Source organism: Leucoraja erinacea, chromosome 14, assembly GCF_028641065.1.
Source record: "Leucoraja erinacea ecotype New England chromosome 14, Leri_hhj_1, whole genome shotgun sequence".
Lineage (NCBI taxonomy): Eukaryota > Metazoa > Chordata > Chondrichthyes > Rajiformes > Rajidae > Leucoraja > Leucoraja erinaceus.
Window position 1 is genome coordinate 15,929,994 of NC_073390.1, and position 18,312 is coordinate 15,948,305.

Genomic DNA, 18,312 nt, shown 5'->3' on the forward strand with positions numbered 1-18,312 from the left:
TCGGAGTTTGAATCATCCTGATGAGAGGGTCTGTAAATCAGGCCATCCGTAGCCGCGACTACGGAGGGTTTATGGGTGAACCTTGTTGCCTTCCACCACTGTGAAGAATGCTGTGGTGGATGTTTGTGTTAAATCTTATTGTGTTTTTTGTGTTATTTTTAAGTGTATTGCTGCTGGCAAATTCATTTCACTGCACCTTCGGGAGCATGTGACGAATAAAATTGACTGTGACTTTGACTTTACACCTGGATCATTCAATACTGCACTCTGCATCTTGGGAGCTGTTGTTCCACTGAATGGCCAATTGCTTACCAAAACACTGAGGGGATTTAAATCCCCAAGGGCAGGCTGGAATGTCTGTGGTGAGGAGAGGGGTGTTACTCAAGAGAGGGAAGTGTATCTCCTTCTCTATTTTAACAAGGCTGGATAATTGGGTGGGATAACTAATCTGTTCTTCATGGACAGTCTGTCATTGAAGTATTTTAATTAATCACCATCTTTAAATTTCAGCTGTATTAGACTGAACATCTTGGGCTTAGTTATGAAGCAGAGATAAAGCTAAATTATGTTCAAAGATCATTACTAGTTCTTTAAAACTAATCTTTTGGACAATCTCAAAAATCATTCTCCCCTTTCTTTTTCCACTGAGTAGTAGATAAAACAGCACAGGAAGTGGCCTTTCAGCCCACAATGTTTATGCTGAACATAATGCCAAGACAAACTACTATCTGCCTGTACATGATGCATATCCCTCCATTCTCTGTATATCCATGTGCCTATCTAAAACTCTCTGAAATGCCACAATCATATCTGATTCCATCTCTACCACAGTGGCGTGTTCCAGACACTCATCACCTTCTATGTAAAAATACTTGCCTTGCACATTTCTTTAAACTTTCCCCCTCTCAATTTAAAGCTATGGTCTCTGATTTTTATGTTTCCAACGGGGGATAAATGGTTTGGAAATGTATGATAACACACAATATAAAAATGCTCATCCTGATAAGTGGATGGAGAAACTTGGACTAGAGTGTCATGCTATAAAATTCTTAGTTTGGCCAACAAAGAAAGAAAATTATTCTGGGACTTTGTGGATTTGTTTTAATTATAAAAATATGCTTTCGAAATGTTGCCCTGGGAATTTGATTTAAAGGAAGCATCCACAGAGCCAGGCATTGTTATTTCTCCATTCTGATCCAATGACTGTTCAACACCACAGCTTTCAATACAATGGATTGCACATTTTATGACAACTGCACACACAAGCCAGACAAAAGAAACACCATTATTTTCTAGCTATCCTTGCCCCTGCACTGAAAGGGTCAAATCAAATAATAATCTTTAACACACTATAAGGGGTGGCTCATAAATCAGGTCAGAGCTCTGGTCTCCATGGCAATTACAAAGTGGCTGGCTGATAGAAATATGAATCTTCTGGTATGATAATAACTAAGCTGAATGTATTTTAATTAATCTCTAAATGAGGCAACTATCTGCTAAATGTTTCTCAGTAACTGATACAAAGTGAAGGGGATTTTCAAATGAAGTTCCCAATATCTTTCTTTCTCCATCTGTGCAAAAATCACTGGAGGTCATAAACTTAGCACGTTTGAACACACTGATTTTAACATTGCGGATTCACTTTGCCTTTGTCCAACCTTTGGCTAAAGAGAACATACATTCTGGAATTGTCTCGTATGTGTTGGTACAGCGTACCGGCGCTTCTAAAAACCTAAAAATTAGAAATTCAAATTTTTAATATTATACAATGATCACTAAAGCTTAACAAATAAAATATGTTAATTTTATAAGGCAGTCGGGCCCTTAAATAGTTTATAGGATGACGATTTGTTATAGGTGCCAACAGCAAGGAACAATGTGTGTACGGCACCTTTTTGTCTATAACACTGCAATGATCTGTTTCTGAATCACTCCTCTTGGATCAACTCTGCCTTTCCACATTTGGATGCCATTCTTATATGCTTTGCATCTTGAAGAAGAACAATGAGATCTGTTCACTTTGTTAAAAGCTCTGGGAAAATATCACCGCAGTTGAATACATCACCAATCACTTATACCTTTCCAAAAGGGCAAATAAAGAATCATAAGACCATATGCGGTTCAGTCAAAGGATACAAAGGCTCCAAAAATGAAGAGGGCATTGAAGATGTGGTTCTGGTAGGTGAACAGGGCAACTCCCATGTAACAGAAGATGAAGTTCTCAGCCATAAAATTCATAAATTCAAAAAGCTGCAAAACAAAATGTTTAATTTTGGTTACATCCAAGAAAAAACAACTCAAGAACATAAGAAAAAATCAGAGATATTCAACTGTTCCCTCAAGCCCGCCCTGTTATTTCAATATCTGCCCCAGGCCCTCGATTAATTGATTAAAAATCTTTGCACCTCCTCTTTGAATACCAACCTCCTCCGTGGTAGAGAATTCCACAGGTTCAACACTTTAAGTAAGCAGAAATTCCCCTGCAAATATCCTTTAAATTATTGCTCCCTTAACTAGTGGGAACATCTCAATATCAAGTTTGTCACACCCCTTGGGATTGTGTACTGGATGTTTCAATAAGATCATCCCTCATTCTTCTAAACTCTGAAGAATACAAGTCTAACTTTTCCTGTCCCTTTGCAACAGGACATCCCTCTTATTCCAGAAATTATTCCAGTGCATCTTTTCTGGATCACCTCCATATTCTAGTGTATCCTTTAAGTAGAAAGATCAGAACTGTACACAATAACTCCGATATTACATCAGCCAAATATGTTTCTCAAATTTTGAAACACCAAATCCCTAGCAATAAAGGCTGAAATTATGCTTGTTAATTAGCAGCATTACTTAAATTTTGCACCCTTCATGATAGCCTTTTGTGTTTCATATAGAAAAACACTGAGATCCCTCTCTATTCCACTCATTTACAATATTTCTACATTTCATTCACAAATCCACAACCTCGTATGTACTGCACTTAGACAAAACTCCATTTGCTGAATTTTTGCCTCTTTGTTCAACGTATCCAAAACCCTGTTGCAGAATCCAAATCTCATTGCAACATGTCTTCCTACTTATTTTTATATCCTCAGCAAATTTGAATAACTTACACTCTGCTCCCTTCTCCAAATCATTAATACAGTAAATAAACAAATGTCATAAACTGATACTTGGGGTAATCCACCGTTTACGTCTTCCCAGTCTGGAAAAAAAATGAATCTCTACAGAATATAACTCTTACGTGATAACCAATCTTCAATCCATGTTAGCACACACTTCCCCCAATACTGAGAGATTTTGCCTTGTGCACTCACCTTTCAGGTAGCAATTTTTTGAAATCCAAATACAGTATATCAACAGGTTCCCATCTATCGATTTATAGCTCAAAGAATTCCAGCAAAATTGGCTAACATGATTGTCCTTTCATAAAACCACTATAACTTGGTTTGATTGTATTAATTTCCAAATGACCTGCTATTCTTTCTTCATTACCGACTCCATACATGGGTGGCACAATGACACAGTGGTGGAGTTGCTGCCTTACAGTGCCAGAGATCCGGGTTCAATCCTATGTGGTGCGGATTTGTACATTCTCCCCGTGACCAAGGGGGTTTCCCCCCCGTGCTCCGGCAGAAAAAAACTTCAGAGGATGGAGTCAATCAAGGAGAGATGTCTAAAGGGCTGCAGGGAAAATGTTGGGAAATATAGGCTGATGAGCTTATCATCTGTAGTTGGTAAGCTACTGGAGAGTATTTTACGGGAAAGGTTATACAGGCATTTGGATGGGCAAGGGCTAATTAAGGATAGTCAGCGTGATTTGTATGTGGGAGGTCGTGTCTCACAAATCTGATTGATTTTTTTGAAGACATGACCAAAAACTTTAATGAGGGTTTAGTTGTAGATGTTGTGTACATTAACTTCAGTAAGGCATTCGACAAGGTTCCGCATGTTAGGCTGCTCTGGAATCCAAGGATTCCTGCCCTGGGATCCAAGGAGAGATAGCTGAATGGAAAGCAAATTGGCTTCATGGAAGGAAGCATAGGATAGTGGAAGGTTGCTTCTCAGACTGGAAGCCTGTGACTAGTGGTGTGCCTCAGGGTTCGGTGCTGGGCCCGTTACTGTTTGGCATCTGCATCAATGATTTGGATGGGAACATACAGGGCAAGATTATCATATTTGCTGATGATACAAAAGTTAGTGGTTTTGCTGACAGTGAAGAAGGTTGTGAAAAATTGCAGCAGGATCTAGATCGATTGGCCAGGCGGGCGGAGGAATGGTTGCTAGGATTTAATACAGAAAGGTCTGAGGTGTGGCAATTTGGGACGTTGAACAAGGGCAGGACCTGCACAGTAAATGGTGGGCCTCTGGGTAGTGTTATAGAGCAGAGGTATCTAGGAGTACGGGTGCATGGTTCCTTGAAGGTCGAGTCGCAGGTAGATAAGGTGGTCAAATGGCACTTTGGACTCATCATTTGGCACTTTGGCCTTCATACTCATCATTGAGTATAGAAGCTGAGAGGTCATGTTGCAGTTGTATGAGACGTTGGTGAGACTGCATTTAGAATATTGTGTTTAGTTCTGGGCACCATGTTATAGGAAAGATATTGCCAAGCTTGAAAGGGTTCAGAAAAGATTTACAAGGATGTTGCCATGACTAGATGGTGTGAGTTATAGGGAGAGGTTGAGTAGGCTGGGTCTCTATTCCATGGGGCGCAGGAGGACGAGGGGAGATCTTATAGAGGTGTATAAAATCATGAGAGGAATAGATCGGGTAGATGCACAGAGTCTTTTGCGCGAGTAGGGGAATCGAGGACCAGAGGACATGGGTTCATGGTGAAGGGGAAAAGATTTAATAGGAATTCGAGGGGCAACCTTTTTACACAAATGGTGGTGGGTGTATGGAACAAGCTGCCAGAGGAGGTAGTTGAGGCTGGGGCTATCCCATCATTTAAGAAACAGACAGGTGCATGGATAGGACACATTTGGAGGGATATGGACCAAGCACAGGCAAGTGGGACTAGTGTAGCTGAGACATTGTTGGCTGGTGTGGGTGAGTTGGGCCGAAGGGCCTGTTTCCACACTGTATAACACTATGACTCTATGACTATGACTCTAAGCTCTGCGAGTGACCAGGCAATGCAACTTTATGCAGGGAACACTATAGGTGGTAAACTAGTGACTTCTTGCTTTGTAAAACAGTTCTTTATTATGGAAGCAAATAGTACTAAAATCATTTGAAGTCCAAGAGCCAAACCTTCAAACCTCTGACTAATTGATCTCAAATAGCCACAGCTAATCAGCTTTGCAGCTTCCAAGGTAATGTCACTCATGACAACATTTATAATTTATCTTTCAAAAGAACATCTATCACTAAAGACCTTTGAACCCCACAGCACTTACTTAAAGACCATCAACCAAATTACTAATTTTAAGTTGAAATGGAGTAAACAGAAAATGGCCCTGACATCACCATGTCAGAGTACCTAATGGGCAAAGGTTAGCAAGATTTACACTCAAGTCATCAATTCACATTTTTGCTACCGATTTGATAGACATTTAGAATTTACTTTAGACTTTAGAGATGTAGCGAGGAAACAGGCCTTTTGCAACAGGGACAATTTACAATTTATAGAAGCCAATTAACCTACAAACCTATATGTCCATGGAGTGTGGGAGGAAAACAGAGCACCTGGGGAAAACCCACATGGTCACAGGGAAAACGCACAGGTTCCATACAGACAGCACCCGCCGTCAGGATTGAACCCAGGTCTCTGGCGCTGTAAGGCAGCAACTCTGCCGCTGCGCCACTGTGAATGTTTGTTTCCCTTTAATCAACTTGCATCTCATTGGGCAGCCCAAGAGAACATCAAAACCTGCAGGGTACCTCCGTAACCTTGAGCACTGTTTAAAAACCGCACCTCATAATCCGCCTGCATAGCTTACAATTGAACATTGAATCCTGCAATTTCAGGTAACCACCCCCCATCCTATTCTCACTCCTTTAGGTCTACCCAGGTCCTATCAACCCCATCCCCCCTCTTTACATCCCCTCTGAGACTCCTATCATCCCGTTTGTTTCTCTCCCAAACTCTCCCAAACTGCCCATCATGCACACACTCGTCCTACTGGATTTGTTCATCCTTCACCCTACTGTTCACCCTTGGCCCGAATGAGTGTTCCTTCCTCAGCTAATGCTGTTCTACCATATATCCTTATATATCTATAGCTAATGTACTTTAATTATACAACAACATCAAGACATGGCTAACACAGAGGCACCTGAACCTTTAGGCTCACTGGCTATGATTTCTCCCTTGGGATGCTGCCGTTTCAGACACTCGTCATAAGACAAGACGCAAAGTGCCGGGGTAACAGTGGGTCTGGCAGCATTTCTGGAGAACATGGATAAGCGACGGTTTAGGTCAGGATCCTTCTTCAGGTTTAAAGGGGTCTCTACTGACCGTACCTATTCCAATCTCATCCCCTCTCAATGCATCGGCCATAACTCATTGTAACAATAAAAATATTGTTAACAAAGCTGTCGGCAAGGGAGGTGTTGTTGTACTGTGGCAGGCCGACCACGACTGTGCCAGCTCTCAGAAACCTCCTCATACCTGCCCCTTGACCATGACCCCACAGATGAACACTGATGTTCTGATGCTAAATCAGACATTTGTCCCTGAATCTCACTTCAGCACTTGGATTTGTGCAAGATCAATCCTTGTTAGAATGCAGGACCAGACAAGGACTGCATTTTGAAAGCACAACTATTCTCCAACACACTGTAGTGCTGTACTCCTAATGACCATACTCCATAATATAGGTGTGTTACAAAACCTACCTGAATCGTGGCTGAGCATCTGCCCTACCCCGTGTGTGTGATTTTGGCGCTGTTTAGAGGGGGCGGGTTTAAAACTCGATTTTTACTAGGCTGTTGCAATCGAAAATGTTCAGCCTAGTAAATCATTAACGGAAAATCGCTGAAAGACCCCGTCGCAAAAGGTATTATTTGTTTTTATGGCCTTGTAAAATAGTTATAGTAGTTTAAAAACCACTCTCTAAACTCGCAACCTCTCGCAGCCCCAGGGTTTTATAAAGCAAACAATTAAAGGTATGTACCTTATTTTTACATTAAATGGGGCTTGTATATAACCCTGTGTATAAAATATTCTATAGCGAGTAGCTTATTTTGGGCTCTTTATATCCCGCTGTATTTTTCTGGGCATTTGAGGGCACAAATCCACTGCAATGTGAACGTTCTAAACCAGCGCATTCACAGGAACCCACTAGAAAGCTGATTTTAAATTGACTTTAATTTACAGCAATTGAACACTAAATTCCTTCCATTTGGCCTATAAATTGATGTAAATGAGATTTAAAAATCATGTTTTATTGTGAATTATTTGTGAATATTATTTGGACACTTAGGCTATTTAAAAATGTTAATCATTTATTAAGAAATGGATAGATGTTTAGATCTAGTAATTGAAGTTTGAAATTAGCTGCAATTGGCTAACTAACTAATTATATGCTTTAATTTCAGGTCATCCAAGTAAGATTATTTTATATTTGTTTCAGAATGCTTCAATCTATGATAACTGAAAATTTCATTCAGTTCTTTTAATTTTTAAGAAGGTTATGGGCTTTTGACTGTCCACGATCACAGCTTTTTTGTTATGTCCATAGAAAATCAATAGGGAACAAGATGCTAATTTCCGAGTATGAAAATGGCCATAATATTTTTATTACTTGAGATATGAAAGTGAATTAGGTGTCAAATTAAACTTATTGTTATGCTTTATCTGATGGGATAAATTGCAGACTTGATTTTTTAAATCTCAAAATTTTGTAACATTGCTACATAATACCTGGCAGAATGTTCGATGACATTATCTGTACCCTTAAGAGTCGAGCTAGCTGTTACGAGTGCCCATTATTGTTCCCTCTCCATAATCAGGGAAAGCTCAGCAATGGTTTGCTGGAACTAAATGGTAAATGCATTCGAACAAGCAACAGCACAACAAAGAGCCAACAAAATAAGACTGTGATTTATGAGTCTGACTAACTTGCTTGATGGCCTTCTTTAAGTAATAGCTGTGGGGCTCAAAAGTCTTTGGAGACAGATGTTTATTAAAAGACAGATGATGTATTTTGTTATCAGAGACAATGCACTGGAAGCTGCAATGCTCTCATTAGCTGTGAGGTTCCAAGGTTTGGCTTTTGGGCTTTAAATGATTTTATCACCATTTGGTTCCATAATAAAGGAATCTTTTGCCAAGCAAGAATTACATTTTAAAGATATCAAGTTGAGGGTGTCTTAGGCAGAGAATTCATCTAATTCAATGCCAAACATTCCTATTCTCGAGCGATTTTCAAAGAAACGTATTGTAAAGCACTTTTTCAATTTACTGAAGTAAGTTCAGTGATTCAACTCACATACTCCAGCAGAAAAAAAGACAGTTGATCATCTGGTTTGCTAACAAAGATAAAAGATAAATAGATACAGACTTCAATGAATAGTTGGCACATCTGGACCAATGTAGTGCAAAATTCGAAGTGCTGGAGGATGTACAAATTTAGTGTGAAATTAGTCTGAGGAAGTGTTCCGACCTGAAACATCATCTATTCTTTTTCTCCAGAGATGTTGCCTGACCCGCTGAGCCACACCGCACTATGTGTCTATCATAAGATCATAGAAACAAAGATAATAAATGCAGGAGTAGGCCATTCGGCCCTTCGAGCCTGCACCGCCATTCAATCTGATCATGGCTGATCATCCAACTCAGTATCCTGTACCTGCCTTCTCTCGATACCCCCTGATCCCTTTAGCCACAAGGGCCACATCTAACTCCCTCTTAAACATAGCCAATGAACTTGCCTCAACTACCTTCTGTGGCAGGGAGTTCCACAGCTTCACCACTCTGTGTGAAAAATGTTTTTCTCATCTCGGTCCTAAAGGATTTCCCCTTTATCCCTAAACTGGGACCCCTTGTCCTGGACTTCCCCAACATCGGGAACAATCTTCCTGCATCTAGCCTGTCCAACCCCTTAAGAATTTTGTAAGTTTCTATAAGCTCCCCCCTCAATCTTCTAAATTCTAGCGAGTACAAGCCGAGTCTATCCAATCTTTCTTCATATGAAAGTCCTGACATCCCAGGAATCAGTCTGGTGAACCTTCTCTGTACTCCCTCTATGGCAAGAGTGTCTTTCCTCAGATTTGGAGACCAAAACTGTACGCAATACTCCAGGTGTGGTCTCACCAAGACCCTGTACAACTGTAGAATCTCCCTGTTCCTATACTCAAATCCTTTTGCTATGAATGCCAACATACCATTCGCTTTCTTCACTGCCTGCTGCACCTGCATGTCTACTTTCAATGACTGGTGTACCATGACACCCAGGTCTCGTTGCATCTCCCCTTTTCCGACCACCATTCGGTAATAGTCTACTTTCCTGTTTTTGCCACCAAAGTGGATAACCTCACATTTATCCACATTATACTGCATCTGCCCATGCATTTGCCCACTCACCCAGCCTATCCAAGTCACCTTGCAGCCTCCTAGCATCCTCCTCACAGCTAACACTGCCCCCCAGCTTCGTGTCATCCGCAAACTTGGAGATGTTGCATTCAATTCCCTCGTCCAAATCATTAATATATATTGTAAATAGCTGGGGTCCCAGCACCGAGCCTTGCGGTATCCCACTAGTCACTGCCTGCCAATCTGAAAAGGACCCGTTTACTCTTACTCTTTGCTTCCTGTTTGCCAACCAGTTCTCTATCCACATCAATACTGAACCCCCAATACCGTGTGCTTTAAGTTTGTATACTAATCTCTTATGTGGGACCTTGTCAAAAGCCTTCTGAAAGTCCAGATATAACACATCCACTGGTTCTCCCTTATCCACTCTACTAGTTACATCCTCGAAAAATTCTATAAGATTCGTCAGACATGATTTACCTTTCGTAAATCCATGCTGACTTTGTCCAATTATTTCACCACTTTCCAAATGTGCTGCTATCCCATCTTTAATAACTGACTCGAGCAGTTTCCCCACTACCAATGTTAGACTAACTGGTCTGTAATTCCCCGTTTTCTCTTTCCCTTTTTAAAAAGTGGGGTTACATTAGCTACCCTCCAATCCTCAGGAACTACTCCAGAATCTAAAGAGTTTTGAAAAATTATCACTAATGCATCCACTATTTCTGGGCTACTTCCTTAAGTACTCTGGGATGCAGCCTATCTGGCCCTGGGGATTTATCGGCCTTTAATCCATTCAATTTACCTAAATTCAATTCAACTTCCCGGCTAACCTGGATTTCACTCAGTTCCTCCATCTCATTTGACCTGCGGTCCCCTGCTATTTCAGGCAGATTATTTATGTCTTCCTTAGTGAAGACGGAACCAAAGTAGTTATTCAATTCGTCTGCCATGTCCTTGTTCCCCATGATCAATTCACCTGTTTCTGACGGCAAGGGACCTACATTTGTTTTAACTAATCTCTTTCTCTTCACATATCTATAAAATCTTTTGCAGTCAGTTTTTATGTTCCCTGCCAGTTTTCTTTCATACCTGCCAGTTTTCTTTCATATCATAAGTGATAGGAGTAGAATTAGGCCATTTGGCCCATCAAGTCTACTCCACCATTCAATCATGGCTGATCTATCTTTCCCTCCTAACCCCATTCTCCTGCCTTCTCCCCATACCCTCTGATACTCATACTAATCAAGAATCTATCTATCTCTGCCTTCAATATATCTACTGACTTTGCCTCCAAGCCTTCTGTGGCAAAAAATTCCACAATTCTTCAGTATCCAGCATCTGCAATTCCTTCCTACACAAGCGCTGGAGGAACTCAGGGAGTAAGACAGCATCTGTGGAGCGAATGGACAGGTGATGTTTCATGTTAGGACTCTTCTTCAGTCAGAGAAGAGAGGTAAACCTGTCATGAGGTTCACCAGTGATCAAAGTTGTCTTTGCGATTGAATGCTCATGAAGATCTGACATTCATGAACAACAGGACGGCACAGTGGTGCAGCGATAGCGTTGCCGCCTATCAGCGCCAGAGACCTGGGCTTGATCCAGACTACGTATGCTTTCTGTACGAAATTTGTATGTTCTCCCTGTGACCATGCGGGTTTCCCCTGGGTGCTATGGTTACTTCCCACACGTTAAAGATATACAGGCTTGTAGCTTAATTGGCTTTGGTAAAAATTGTAAATTGTCCCTAGTATGTGGGATAGTGCTAGTGTACAGGGATTGCTGGCCGGCGTGAACTCGATGGGCCGAAGGGCCTGTTTCAGCGCTGTATCTGTAAACTAAACAGTCAAAGAGCTGGAGGAATTCGGCAGGCAAGGCAGCATCTGTGGAGGGAAATGGACAGACCATGTTTTGGGTCGGGGTACTACTTCAGACCACTTTCCTCCACAGATGTTGCCCAACCCACTGAGTTCTGTCAGCACTTTGTTTTTTGTTCAAGATTCCTGCATCTATCATCTCTTGTGTTGGAATTTAGGAAGATTCAGAAACATTCAGCCAATAAAAAATAGAAGTAATGTTTAAAAGAATTTAAACCTATTAAAAACATTACAATTACAAAATAGGACACAAAGTGCTGGAGTAACTCAGAGGGTCATGCAGCATCTCTGGAGAACATGGATAGGTGACATTTCATGTCGGGTCCCTTCTTCATTAAAAATAACAAGCCTGATAAAGACTTGAAGATTCTTAAAACAATTTTTTTAATTAAGCAAAGTAAATCAAATCTAATGGCTTTCTTACTGTTCTTCCTTTAGACTTTAGAGCATTCTTACTGTTCTTTCTTTCTTTCTTCGGCCCACCGTGTCCACGCCACCCAGTGATCACCCCGTACACTAACCTACACACGCCATGGACACTTTAAAAAAACTCATTGAAGCCAATTGACCTACAAACCTGCACGTCTTTGGAGAGTGGGAGGAAACCGGATTATCCTGAGAAATCCCACTCGGTCACAGGGAGAACATACAAAATCTGTACAGACAGCACCTGTAGTCAGAATTGAACCCGGATCTCTGGCGCTGTAAGGCAGTAGCACTGCCGTTGTGCCATTGTGCCACCCCTTCTTGATTTCAACTAGGCAAGTCTGCACAGACTCAGTAGATAGTTATCCCAACAGAATAGGTGGGAAATATGAGAATAGCTGTGCTTTTCTATTTGACTGGGTTAGATCTTCTGGAGCTGACATTCAATATTCATCTTCTTCACAGTTCTACATAATAAACAGCAGGCTTAAGTGAATCAGGCAACTTTTAAATGAGAGTTCTGATATTCTAAATTTAACAAAACGGTGAGAGCTGATAATTAGGCTATTATAGTCTATTATAATCTAATAGTCGAAGTTAATGAAGTCCATAATACGAGGATATAGTAACAAAACACCTTGAAATCTTTCTGCTGTATAAGGGGAGTTAAGGTGATTTAGAAAGTGTATATCATGTTTGATTTATTTTATTGAATTTTATGAGATGACCAAAGGAATACACAGGGAAACGTGTTACAGATGTCATTTCTATCGACTGCCACATTAGATTTTGCAAAATCCCTCTTAAAAGACCTTTAGAAGAAATTGAACCTCTGAAAACTTTTTAACCTAGTTAAGCGATTGGGTGGAAATTAAGAGAATAAAAAATAGAGAGAATGGATAAGATCACCAAGTGGCCAGTGGTGTCCTGCAAGGACTTGTTTTGGACCATCCACTATTCCAGATACAGTACAACTTTGATACTCTGTGATCTGATTGTTCAGAAATCCTGATGATTTGCCAGCTGGATCGCTGGAGCAAGCCCTGTTTCCCACAGTACCTTCAAACTCATTGGGGGCCTGTTTCTCATGTGCAAGATAGAAATGCACATGCTGGTTTAAACCGAAGATAGACACAAAAGCGGAGTAACTCAGTGGGTCAGAAACGTCACCTATTCCTTTCCTCCAGAGATGCTGTCTGACCCGCTGAGTTATTCCAGCTTTTTGTGTCTATCTTTGGCCTGTATCTCATGCTCAGCAGGGTCCTGTTTTCCTGTGCTCCCTTTAATCATACTGTGTTCTGTTTCCTGCACTTCCTTTAACACACTAACACCTGGGTCTACACCCAGGGACTCATTTCCCAAACTTCCTCTAAGCTCATCGAATTTTGCTTAGCTCACTTTAAACTCACTTGGTTCGCTGAGAAATGTATTTTCCTACTATGTAACATCTGAAATTAAGTTAATAAAGTTTGGTATATTAATTGAAATAATAATTAATAGTCTGGAAAATATGCCCGTTCAGCACCATCAATGTCCTAAAAATGTCAGATAATCAAAGTTTAGTTTAGCTTAGAGATACAACGTGGAAACAGATCCTTCGGCCCACCGAGTCTGCACTGGCCAGCGATCCCCACACATTAACACAAGCCTACACACACTCGGGACATTTATACCAAGTCAATTAACCTACACACCGGTACGTTTTTGAAGTGTGAGAGGAAACCGAAGATCTCGGAGAAAACCCACACGGTCACCTGGGAGAACGTACAAACTCCACACAGACAGCACCCCTGGTCGGGATCAAACCCGGGTCTCTAGTACTGCAAGCGCTGTAAGGCAGCAACTCTACCGTTGTGCCACCATGCCGCCCATAAGTCTTACTAGTTTTAATCTTCTGTGTCAGCCATAGACAGATCACTTTCCCATTGCGGTTCTGTGCCTTCGAGCAGTTATTTATTTTTTATATCATGTTTTATATCTTGCCCTGAAGTTGTTCTCAATGCACGTTATTAAGTACCAAAAAAAAGTATTAAAATCCTCTGCATTTCTTGTTGTAGGAATGATTTATTTTCTAGAGTACAGATGCGAGATTTATTTGTACAAAGGAACTACAGATGCTGGTATATACCATAGATAGACACAAAGTGCTGGAGTAACTCAACAGGACAGGCAGCATCTCTGGAGAAAAAGGATGGTTGACGTTTTGGGTCGGAACCCTTGTCTGAAGACCTGAAACGTCACCCATTCTTTTTCTCCTGAGATGCTGCCTGACCGACTGAGTTACTCCAGCACTTTGTGTCTATCTGCAAGATTTATTTTCTGATTAAAGATTGTGTAGCCAGAGATAAGATGTCAAGTATCCCCTCAGGCTCAGGAGCAGAGTTCTTTCTGCCTTGATAATGGCTGAATGGAGGTTCTGACTTTGTGTCAAGGAAATGGACAATAGGGAGGATTGTCTGAATATATTGTTGAATCCTCAGGACTGTATCAGCATGATCAGATACTTGCAATGAAAACAGATGCTGTCCATTTGTCTGATAGCAATCAATGTAAAGATAACAAATGGTGACTGTCTGATCAATGGTTAGCTCATGCGACATCACCAGTGGATTGATGTTTAAGAAGGAACTGCAGATGCTGGAAAATCGAAGGTAGACAAAAGTGCTGGAGAAACTCAGCGGGTGCTGCAGCATCTGTGGAGTGAAGGAAATAGGCAACAAAGGAAAAGGAAAGGAAGGGAAGAAAGGAAAAGGAGGAGCCAGAGGGCTGAGGGAGAGCTGAGAAGGGGAGGAGACAATTAGGGCCACTGGAAATTGGAGGAAGTCAATGTTCATGCTGCTGGGGTATCAACTGCCCAAGCGAAATATGAGGTGCTGCTCCTCCAATTTCCGGTGGTGCTCACTTTGGCCATGGTGGAGGCCCAGGACAGAAAGGTCGGATTTGGAATAGGAGGGGGAGTTGAAGTGCTGAGCTACCGGGAGATCAGGTAGGTTATTGTGGACCGAGTGGAGGTGTTCGGTGAATAGCACCTCATATTTTACTTGGAGGAGCAGCACCTCATATTTCCCTTGGGCAGTTTATACCCCAGCGGCATGAACATTGACATCCCCAATTTCAGGTAGCCCTCAGTCCCTCACTTCTCAGCTCTCCCTCAGGCTCCTCTTGTTCCTTTCATACAATACAATACAATACAATACAATACAATACAATTTATTTGTCACTTGAACCTCATAGAGGCTCAAGTGAAATGTTGTTTCTGCAGTCATACATACAAGAAAAAAACACAAGACACAACACAATTTACACAGACATCCATCACAGTGCATCTCCACCTCGTTGTGATGGAAGGCAAAAAAAACGTATCTCTCCCCTGCACTTCCCTCTCCCCCCGATGTCAGGGTCAAAGTCAGAGCCCCCGGCGGGCGATAACAATTGTCCCGCGGCCATTAACGCCGCGCCGGGTGATGCAAGGCCGCGCTCCGGGTCTTGTTGTTGGAGCCCCGGGCGGGCGCTGGCAAAGTCCCGCAGCCGTTGAAGCCACGCCGGGCGATGATGTAAGGCCCCGCTCCAGGTCATCCTCGACCCCGCTACTCGGGCGGGAGAAGTCGCCGTTGCGGAAGCCCCGAAAAGCGGTCTCCCAGCAGGGACCCGCGGGCTCCCGGTGTCACTGTCCACCAGACCTGCGGTAAGCCTCCGAATCTCCGAGGGTCGGGTCGCAGCAGCGCGCCACCACCGCTCCTCCCGCTCCGGACTCGGCCAGCTCCGTGATGGTGAGTAGGTCCGCAGCTCCGTGACTGGAGCCCCAGGACGTTCCTGCTGGAGGCCGCTCCACGGTGCAGCCCCAACGACAACGGAGACCCGACAGGGAAAGGTCGGGTTCTCCGTGCAGGGGAAAAATTTTAAAAGTTTCCCCCCCCCCACCACACACACACACACACACACACACACACACACACACACACACACACACACACACACACACACACACACACACACACACACACACACACACACACACACACACACACACACACACACACACACACACACACACACACACACACACACACACACACACACACACACACACACACACACACACACACACACACACACACACACACACACACACACACACACACACACACACACACACACACACACCACCCCAAAAAAAATAAAAACTACATTAAAACGGGACAAAAAATAACAAAAAGACAGACGGACTGCAGAGGCCACTGCGACGTGAGTCGCGCCGCCCCCCCCTCCACCTTACATCAGTCTAAAGAAGGGTTTTGTCCCGAAACATTGCCTATTTCCTTCGTTCCATAGATGCTGCCGCACCCGCTGAGTTTCTCCAGCACTTTTGTCTACCTTCGATTATCCAGCATCTACAGTTCCTTCTTACACAATGTACCTCATCAGTTCAGCAGCAACTGTGGTGGAACATTAAATACTGGCATTGCCAGCCAAGTCGATGTCTTGTAACTAAGTATTTAAGAAATTAAGGATAAGTAATACCTGCTGACAAGTCCTATTGAAGAAATACAATGGTGTCGGAGAGTGAATGTGCACATCTGAAATTGAAATGGGATTATTGCTTCAGAGAAAATATCCATTCTTATTGCTATCATACATAGAGCAGTGAATTTTCTCTGCAATTGTCATACTGTAGTGCCAAAATGCCATTACCATCAAAATTTGAAGATGATGCAAAACAAGTCCTAAAGGAATATTGATTTCATGACATAGAGCTTTAAGCAGCATCGATTTTTATAAAGCAGGACTTGGAGGAGTATTGGGTTTGCGACGTCAGAGCATGCTTTTTATCTGGTCATTTTCGGTCATGAATTGCAGGAAAATGTAATTCCACTGTAAGCAATGGATGCCGAATTGAAACTTTTGTTGTTGAAGACTAGCAGGATGCCCTCTGAATATGATCCAGTATAATTATATGTCTCACAGAGCACAGGCATATTGAGGCGGTTAAGAAAGGCAGGACTGCTGGATTGAAGAGTAGCCGCAATGCATGCAGTAGATTGCGAAAGATTCACTGCCTTCTTTATTCACACAAACTTTTCGGGTCTTTGTACAAACTTCCCACGGATGTCACTTTGTTCACCTATTGAAGCTATTAAATTATGTAAGTATCTTTCCTCTCACAGCTCCAACTGCCGTCTCATTAACATTGGAGTTTCTGCATCAAAATAGCCTATTTGTAGGTGTTCTGGCAATGTTCTGAATTACTTAAGCTGCTTAAAGGTTATGTAAGATTAAAAAAATAATTGTCAGGAAATGGGCTTTGGGAATATTTGCGAGTGCATTTTCCATAGCAACAAAGACTGTGGAGAATTAACTAGCAAAGACACCCAAGGTCCATTTCCCAGCTGAGTTTGGAAGACTGCATCTGAAATGACACACAAAAAATTGGGACAACCTTCTGTTAAGAAATCATTAGCGTGACTTGCTCCCCTTAACTAGCAAATCAAGCTAATTGTCAGCTATCCTTGTAAGCCTGACTTAATTCCAAGGTGTCAGTGCTTGCTAGACAGGCAACTGCCATATTATTTATGCACCAACTCACAGGGTCATAGAGTCGTGCAGCACTGAAATAAGTTTTGCAGCCTAACCTGTTTATGCCCCATCTAAGGTGCCCCATCCCAGCTCATCCCATTTACCCTCATTTGGCACAGTGGTGCAGTGGAGAGCCAGAGGTAGTGCCAGAGACCTGTTTTCAATCCTGACTATGGGTGCTGTCTGTGTGGAAGTTGTACATTCTCTCTGTGACCTCATGAATATTCTCAGGATGCTCCGGTTTTCTCCCATATTCCAAAGATATGCAGGTTTGTAGGTTAATTGGCTTCTGTAAATTGTCCCTAGTGTGCTTTTCATTTTCAACATAATGAAATGCAAGCCAAGCATATTTCAAAGTGCTTTCCAGTCAATGAAAATCATTTGAATTGTAGTTACTATTGTTGATCAGCAAACATGGCAAGCAATTTGTTTACAGTAAATTTCTGCCAGTGGCAATTTGATAATGACCAGATCGTTTGACTATTTAGAAACATTGACTGATAGATATTGGATGGCACTCTGAAGATGAAATCAGGGAATCTTTAATGACCACTTCATTCAGTGGACATCTGTTTCCTCTGCTGAAGATAATACCTCCAATAGTGCAGCCTGCATTCAAGTAACAGCTGACAATCACGGTGGCACGATGGTGTGGTGGTAGAGCTGCTGCCTTACAGTGCCAGAGACCGGGGTTCAATCTTGACAATGAGTGCCGTCTGTACAGAGTTTTCTCTGTGTGCCATGGTTTCCTCTCACACTCGAAAGACGTACAGATTTGGAGGTTAATTGGCTTTGGTAAAATTGTAAATTGCCCTTAGTGTGTAGGATAGTGCTAGTGTACGGGGTGATCGATGGTCGTCGCGAACTCTGTGGGTGGAAGGGCCTGTTTCTGTGCTCTATCTCTGAAGTCTAAAGCTGATGTTATTGCGATCAATCCACTGGACTGCAACTTGAATC

The 18,312-nt window shown here is 42.2% G+C and overlaps 1 protein-coding gene across 2 annotated transcripts in view; it reads right to left on the reverse strand.

The window, feature by feature from the left end:
* Positions 1-18,312, reverse strand: part of LOC129703318 (sodium/hydrogen exchanger 9-like) — a 435,915-nt gene that overhangs the window by 165,329 nt on the left and 252,274 nt on the right. For both annotated transcript variants that reach the window (XM_055645681.1, XM_055645680.1), the window contains exon 10: positions 2,137-2,250. In XM_055645681.1, the coding sequence (XP_055501656.1) occupies positions 2,137-2,250 (114 nt within the window). The remainder of the gene's footprint in view (positions 1-2,136; positions 2,251-18,312) is intronic.